At 41.3% G+C, this 8,197-nt stretch overlaps 1 protein-coding gene across 1 annotated transcript; it reads left to right on the top strand.

The window, feature by feature from the left end:
• The first annotated feature begins 308 nt into the window (after positions 1-308).
• LOC124281177 (sodium-dependent glucose transporter 1A-like) lies at positions 309-5,412 on the top strand. Its single transcript, XM_046717206.1, has 4 exons — positions 309-373; positions 1,256-1,384; positions 1,732-2,023; positions 4,334-5,412. The coding sequence occupies exons 2-4, from the start codon at positions 1,262-1,264 to the stop codon at positions 5,410-5,412; spliced, it is 1,494 nt and encodes a 497-aa protein (XP_046573162.1). The 5' UTR covers positions 309-373; positions 1,256-1,261.
• Positions 5,413-8,197: the final 2,785 nt, after the last annotated feature.

Raw genomic sequence — 8,197 nt, 5'->3', positions numbered from 1 at the left:
AGATTAAATACCGACATGTGACAAGTGCACAAAGTGCACTTCGTGTTGGCTTCTGGACATGCTCCATTGGATGTGTTTGGGAGACACGTTCCACTAAATACACTTGCAATCATTTCTATGAACATTTGTGTCATTCGTGTCATCACACACAAGCTGAACTTGAACATAGTTCTGTTGGCAGTCAACACATTTGGGTGTGCTTAACTTTATTTCATGTGTATATATGTCCACCTTTAAAAGTCACAAGCTTGTTTTAAACCGTTGAGTCATTCTTATTTAACTCCTGATAAGACGACCCAAACACAACGCAAGGCAAACCCACGATCGTACATTTGAAGACTCAGCCGACTTGTATAATTTTTCCCACGAAAAGGTAAGGCAATCATCACATCAATACATCCATCAACTATCATAGAAATAACTACAAGGCAGTAAGTCAAGATTTAATCACCAACGGAATCATACACGTGTTTCGACAGGTAAAAACTTGCGTAGCTTGAGGCGTCCTGTCAAATACTGGGGTGCAGCTGGACGTAGTTTCAAAGGGCCGTTCAACTCAAATCTCTCGTTTACAACTGTGCGATTTTCTACTTGTTTTATATTTCCGTTTCAAACATGTAACCGTCTGAAGATGCATGTGCGAGATGAATGTTTTGAACTTGCGTAAATGTGTGATAGCGACCTTGGAGAACACGTGCATACATTTATTTCTTTTTGCTTGTTTTACGCCGCACTCAGCAATGTTTCAGCTACATGGTGGCGGTCTGTAAATAATCCAGTCTAGACAGTGTTCAACAGCATAAGCATTGATCCGCGCAACTGGGATAGGATGACAAATATCAACCGACCCAGCGTGCCTGACAATCCGATCCCGTTAGTCGCATGGATTACTGAAAACCAGTTTTAACCCGGTCGGTCTATTGGTTGTGGTTGGAGCGCGATTATATGAGGATTTAAACGTGAGTGAGTGAGTGAGTGAGTGAGTGAGTGAGTATTTACAGCCGCCTGTCAACAACATCTCTCGGGGAACATTTAGATCTCAGTGTTCATGATATAAAACGAATGAGTTGTTATACAAGACTTCTTTGAACTCCCCCTCCCTCTCTCTCTCTCTCTCTCTCTCTCTCTCTCTCTCTCTCTCTCTCTCTCTCTCTCTCTCTCTCTCCACTTTCTTCTTCCTTTTCGTCTTCCGTCAACTGAGGATCCCATTTCCCCGGATACAATGTACAATGCAGGATTGCTTACATCCATTCAGTTTGTCATGGAACCTGTCTCCGTCAAAGCAACACCGGAAACTGTTCACTCCCGGCAACAATTACAAGATCCCAAGCACCGCCAAAAGTTCATCCACACCTCGATATTTTACTTTGCGTCCATAGCACTGGTGAGACTCTTGTATGTCATGTTTTAAAATTTCTAATTTTATTGATCTTTGATATAATAATTAATTTTGGAAATATTGCCGATGTGACGATGAATAGTAACCTCACTCAGTCACCCATGTTGTGAATGTACTTGAAGAATGCTGCGAGGTTGAATCTGTAAAAGACAAACAGTTGCAGATATTTTAATGAAAAAAATCAAGAACCTGTAATCAAAAGAGTGGTTTTGCACACAAAACTTGTATATCATTGCAATTTACCCTTCATTCACCTCACTTTACAAACTCACTAAAAGTCCAAATGCACCAATGCAAATACCAAATTCTGAATTCACAATTATTGTTTCCAGGGCATTTGCCGTGCCATGCATGGCCCAGCATTCTTGGACCTGGCTCAGATCACTGGGAGCAATGTAGAGGAGGCATCGGTTTTCTATACGGCCCTTGCAGTAGGCGGACTCGTGGGCTCAGTCTTCATGGGTGTCCTCCTTGATAAATTCTCCAAACACAGGCACGCCCTTGTGGCCATTTTGTCCTTACTGATGGCGGCTAGTGTCAGCGTTATACCGTGGAGTCAAAACTACATCTTGACCATTTGTTTATTTGGTGTTAATGGGATATTAACAGCAGCCTTTGATACAGGTAAACCCTTAACTTTTTAAATACCTCACAGCAATAAACATTAAGCATGTATCTGTGATTCATGTAGATGTAACCTCAGTGAATATATTATTTTGAACTTGTCATATCAATAATGTATCGTAATCATTTTAGTTAAAAAAATCCATACTTATAGTAACTCGAGCTAACATAGGGGTGGTGCAGCTACACAATTACAGTACCTATATTGGTTCTGAACGCCATTCAATTTGATAGCAGATGAGCAGGTGGGGGGTATTTTTCCAAATGTCAAAGCAAGATTGGCTTTGGTTGAGCCAGCGTTAGTGTAGGGTTAGTTCTAATACTGTTGCAGACGTCCCTCTATGTCATTCAGTGGGAGATTGTCTGGAGAAACAACCAGCCATGGCTGCACAATGAAGCAGTGTTGCGTCAAACATTTGTTACTACTGTAGGCAGGTACTATCCTGATGTTACAGACCCGTCAAGATCCGGGGTAGAACAGGTCTTCAGCAACCCACGCTTGCCACAAAAGGCGACTGTGCTTGTCGTAAGAGGCGACTAACGGGAACGGGTGGTCAGGCTCGCTGACTTGGTTGACACATGTCATCGGTTCCCAATTGCGCAGACCGATGCTCAGGCTGTTGATCACTGGATTGTCTGATCCAAACTCTATTATATACAGACCGCCGCCATATAGCTGGAATATTGCTGAGTGCGGCGTAAAACTAAACTCACTCACTCACTCCTGATGTTACATCATTGCATTTCCACTATGGGTTGACCTTAGTGGTAGTTGTATAAACAATTGTCTTCAGCAATTACGAGTTCTCCAAAAGATGGCACTTCCACCCCAACAAACCAATCCAAATGACGTTGAGTAAAACGTTCTCCTTGGCACCTGTAGACCCTTTTTCGACCCTCAGAGGTGAAACCTGGACTTATTTAAGAAATACATAATGTTGAAGCTTTGCCTTCTGAACCAGGGGTGCTGTCTGCGCGAAGCCATACGATGTGACCATGTAGCAGAAGCACAATTGGCCGTGTGGCTGGATATTGGGCTGACATTGAGAAAAACGTAACACGTGTATGAGTGCCATGTTCTCAACAAGTGAGTGAGTGAATTAAAATTTAACGTCACCTCGGCAATATTTCACCCATATAGTGACAAGAAAGGCTGTACATACACAATAAATATGAGTAGTTAAATAACCAGTCATCGATACATACAAGTAGTTGAATAACCTGTCATCGACGGACCGTAAAATAACTAGAGTATCACAAAAAGAATTAAAACTAGCTAGCACATATCTTTTAAAAGTAGAAAACTATTTTGGACAATGCAATGTAGAAATGGGCTATTGGTCGCCAACAACTGAAGGGTGATCACCATACTAGGGACCATGGGGACTTACAGTGCCTTTGCTACCTGCATGGACCCTAGCTAGATTTACACCATCCCTTCAGCTGCTGGCGATTGTAGGCAAATGTAGCCACAATTAAAATGACAATAATACTACGAATAAAAATGTGGAAGATTAAATCTTACTTGGAATGTTTTGGGATTTACTATCCTCTCAGGAGGACAATAATTTTACGGTATGCTCTCAACAAACACTCCAAAGTAAATTGTGATTGAAGACCATAAGGTCATGTATCTATATACTTGGATTCAAAGAAGCATTTGTTGCATTTAAGAACAGAAGGACAGGTGTATTTTTGTGAAGAAGCCCAATTATGTTTTAAACTTTAAATCAACAAAGGTCACGTACAATGGGGTTCTACGCAAGATCTTTCACTATTACAACCAGAAACTGTTGTGAAAGAAGTAACGATTAGGAGAATGGACGCCTATAAACGTGTAATAATCTGGAAATCATTTAGATGATAATTTGTACTATCTGAGCTATCAATGCGTGAGTGAGTTAGGTTTTACGCCGTTTTTAACCATATTCCAGCAATACCACTGCAGGGAACAACAGAAATGAGTGAGCGAGTTTTGTTTTACGCCGCTTTTAGCAAGGTTTTCAGCAATATATCGGCGGGGGACACCACAAATGGGCTTCACACATTGTACCCATGTGGGGAATCGAACCCAGGCCTTCAGCGTGACGAGCGGACGCTACCCCAGCGCCCCTCAACAGAAATGGGATTCACACAAGGCATCCATGTGGGGAATCAAACAGGGGGCTTCAGCCAGACGAGCGAACGCTTTAACGTCTAGGGTACCCCCAACGTCCTGAGCTGTGACATATCATACATTGGATATACAGTTGACAAAGATTATTCCATAAAGGTAAAAACAATACCAAATGTAGGTTTGATGTTTTTCAGGTGCAAATGCTGATATTCTGAGCACATGGGGCGTGGACGGCAAGATTTATATACAGATTCTACACTTTGTCTTTGCCATCGGCACCATCTTAGCACCCCTTATCGTAGGACCCTTTTTGGCTGAGAAGAAGACACTCAATGGTACGGGCTGCGACACATTTGATATGCCACCGTCATTGAACTACAGCGGCGGAGCCGAGGCCAACAACTCGACTGAAAACAATTTCCTTCTTCCTGAGAACTGTGTCCCTTCCGAAAGTCATATCCAGTATGCATACATGATAGCAGCTTCACTCAGTTTTCTGGCTGGAATCATGATAACGATAGAATGCTTTTTCAGTCCTTCAGAGTCGAAACGTAAAACAGGAAATGAGAATCATCGAAATCCCCGGGTCCTTCCAAAATGGTTGTTTCTGCTTGTACTTTTGAATGTTGGAGGCCTGTATTTCTTCGCCTGTTCTTCCACGAGTGTCTTCATTGGGTACATGATGGCGTACTTTGTAACAGATCTCGGATGGAGCAAGGAAAAGACTGCCAAATGTACATCAGTCTTTTGGGCAGCTTTCGCTGCCTCTCGCTTGCTGTGTGTAATACTTGATCGCATCCTAACACCTCGTCAGCTTTTGTTTATTTCTAATAGTCTATGTGTGTGTTCTCTAGGTGGTCTCTGGCTCAGCATAATTCATGAGTCTGAGGCGGGGATCTGGATCTGCTTGGTCCTTGCGCCAATAGGAATGTCAGTTAATTTCCCAACTGGACTTGTATATGTTGAACATGATGTGATGAAAGTGTCAGGAATGGTGACGTCAGTCATCTGGGGGGCAGCGAGCTTACAAGGAATTGTGAACCCTTTGTTAGTTGGTTACCTTTTTCAGATGATATCCTACAAATGGTACATCTACCTCGATTTTATCGAGACTGTTTTGGCTTTTGTGTTTTTTCTGTCCACTGTTCTGATTGTTAGGACGCTTGTGGAAAAGTATGGCTCGCTTGAGTCGAAAAATACTGTTGATGAGAAAAACATGGAGGAGGCATTTATTGAGGAGAATGAGAAAACAGAGGATAATGTCGAAACGTAAATTGTACACATAACAGTATGCGTTAAAGAGTGTAACATTGGCAATCATTATGGAACATTAAGTCACTTTAAATGCATCACAAATTGAGAAGTTTTGATGAGGGTGAAGCTGATATTCCGCCAAAGAATCTTGTTGAGACACATTGAACGAGTAGACTTATATTATACAGATACAATATATTGCCAGAAGAATGTAACATTTTCATTTATATCAAACGGAATTAAAGTTCTTTCATCACTGAATAGGGAGGTTTTTCTTGTGGGTACGGGGATGTTTCGCCTTGGGTTTGCAAAGATCGAAGAATACTTCTAATGAAAGGTGATTTGACGATGTCTGAAATCACACTAAAAAATATTTGTAGGCTGTCCAAGGGATTTTATGTCATCAGAATGCATCTCCAGTAATAATGTTTCCGGACCAGAAAGTAAAATGAATTTTCTATCCCTGGTGACACAACAACGATTGACAGAATTCCGAAAAACATTGGCTTCGGATCCAAGTTGTCTGACTCATAGTTGATTTGTACCTCCCTACCACTTGGCTGACATTGGGAGAGTAACTGGGTTTATCTGCCAGGAAAACATCCCTTCTGACGCTGTTGGTAATACAGAAGGCTGCAGTGTTGGGGAGTCTACATATGCTCTTAAAGTGTTTGATGGATTCGACTTGGCAACGGAACCTGGAGAAGTCCCATTCGCTGTCGCTGCTGTGTGTAAAAGGGAAAAGGGTCCTGACCTGTTGAGGCTAACCACGATGTTTAAACGGCTTAAATCCTGCAATGATTTTATGGTTGATCAATTCGCTTTTCCAGGTCGTCAAGAGAGTTACTTTTCCGAAGTTTTTTGACCTGTTGTTGCTCAAGTAGTAAATCCTTATCACATTTGCTTAGTAAACGTTTTCATAAGTAAAAGTCACATGCTGTCTCAGATCGTTCTGTCATTCTTATCTAAACCCTGATAAGACGACCTGCACTCAACATAAGGCTCATTCCACACTGGGATCATACACTTAACAAAGACTCAACTAACCCGGATAATTTGGAACGATAAAAGGTAAGACATTTATATATATAGGTGCCCCGGGCGTTTTTAAAGACATGTAACAGTATACAGAGTATAACATCCCAGTTAACAAAATTGAGGAATGACAACGGTACAAGAATCTGTATCGAAACGTCGCACTCTCGTAATAAAGAAGTTGTTATCCATAAAGTTTGTCAATTTTGCACTTCCCAGCTTAAAATTCCACTTATTTCAGAAGTTATCCCAGTTAACAATTTCAGGTTGGCACAACGTTACGCTTTAGCAGTTACAACGTTATTTTTGTGGACTCCGGTTCACGTTGTCACAACGTTGTGTCCTGACGATTTGATATGTCATTTTTACGTCACGTTATTTCCTGCTAAGGTATTTTACGCTATCACAACGTTCTATTTAACGTAAACAGTTGAATAGTTTTCCCAGTAGTAAACAGTACATAAGAAACAAAGCAGAAATTCACATCAATGTTTATTCGTCAATTTGCATGTTGTTTTGGTCGTGTGTTTTCTGAAGCTGTAGCTGAGTAATGAAGAAAGAATCTCAAAGCGAAACGTTTTACAGAAAACTCTGTGCCACCAAGTTATAAGAAACGTTGTTATAACTTTGTGCGGAACAAAAAGCATACCGTTTCCTCAAAGTAAATTTGCAACGTTGTTATTACGTTGTGACATAACGTTATAAAATGACGTAACACTTACATGTGTTTCTACATGCTTCCCACAACATTGTGAAAAATGTGTTAGATGTAGAAGAATCACGGGGGTGGAGCGAGTGGAAGGGTGCAGCGAGGTTCATAAGCAATATCGGATGAAAATAGAGTGAGTGAGTTTAGTTTTATGCCGCACTACGCAATATTCCAGCCATATGGCGGCGGTCTGTAAATAATCGAGTCTGGACCAGACAATCCAGTGATCAACATCATGAGCATCGATCTGCGCAATTGGGAACCGATGACATGTGTCAAGTGAGCCAGCGAGCCTGGGTGCGGCATAAACTTAACTTACTCACTCACTCACTCACTCACTCACTCACTCACTCACTCACTCACTCACTCACTCACTCACTCACTCACTCACTCACTCACTCACTCACTCACTCACTCACTCACTCACTCACTCACTCACTCACTATGCTGTTCTTCATTATTATGTGGAGTGATACCAAAAGGGCGAAATATATACAATTTGATTTTAGGACATAGGGAAAGCAATTCCTTTTCGGATTAAGTCTTCCTTGGGGTATTCCAGCATTTTTTCACCAAAAACATGTCTAATGGCCGTGCAAATAGTTTTTTATTTTTTTAATTTTTTTAAACAACATTTGTTGTTGCGGTATTCAGTGGTGAGCGTATTACCTCCCTTTCATGAAACCTCGTGGCTAGGGTTTACAAATACATGTAGTTCTTTTAGCCTGTACTTAGGCACCCTTCGCCCAATGGCATTATCTTGTGGGGGGTGGGGGGTGTGAAAACCATTATTAGCATGAGTATATTTCTGAGATTGAAAACCTGGCTAGCTATTAAGCCCATTCTTAACACATTGGCTACGATCAAAGGTTAAGAATTCTTAGGGTTACGAACGTTTCCATAATAAGGTCCCTGGTATGTTTGACAGCGATGCTCCACATTGACTGCAGCATACGCACACGTAATGATAGTTTACAAATGTACTGGTGAAATACTTATTGAAGCCTGTGTGCAAGAATCCATTTAAAATATATGATTGGTTACATCGATTCAGTTTGTC

Source organism: Haliotis rubra, unplaced genomic scaffold, assembly GCF_003918875.1.
Source record: "Haliotis rubra isolate DU_JTF1 unplaced genomic scaffold, ASM391887v1 Scf28, whole genome shotgun sequence".
Taxonomy (NCBI): Eukaryota; Metazoa; Mollusca; class Gastropoda; order Lepetellida; family Haliotidae; genus Haliotis; species Haliotis rubra.
This window is presented reverse-complemented; position numbering and strand designations above follow the sequence as displayed.

Bases quoted from the DNA above. Each gene is read 5' to 3' on its own strand.
- LOC124281177 (XM_046717206.1), top strand. From the start codon at position 1,262: ATGGAACCTGTCTCCGTCAAAGCAACACCGGAAACTGTTCACTCCCGG. The intron at 1,385-1,731 runs GTGAGACTCTTG...TATTGTTTCCAG, and splicing joins ACTTTGCGTCCATAGCACTG to GGCATTTGCCGTGCCATGCA. The intron at 2,024-4,333 runs GTAAACCCTTAA...GATGTTTTTCAG, and splicing joins AACAGCAGCCTTTGATACAG to GTGCAAATGCTGATATTCTG.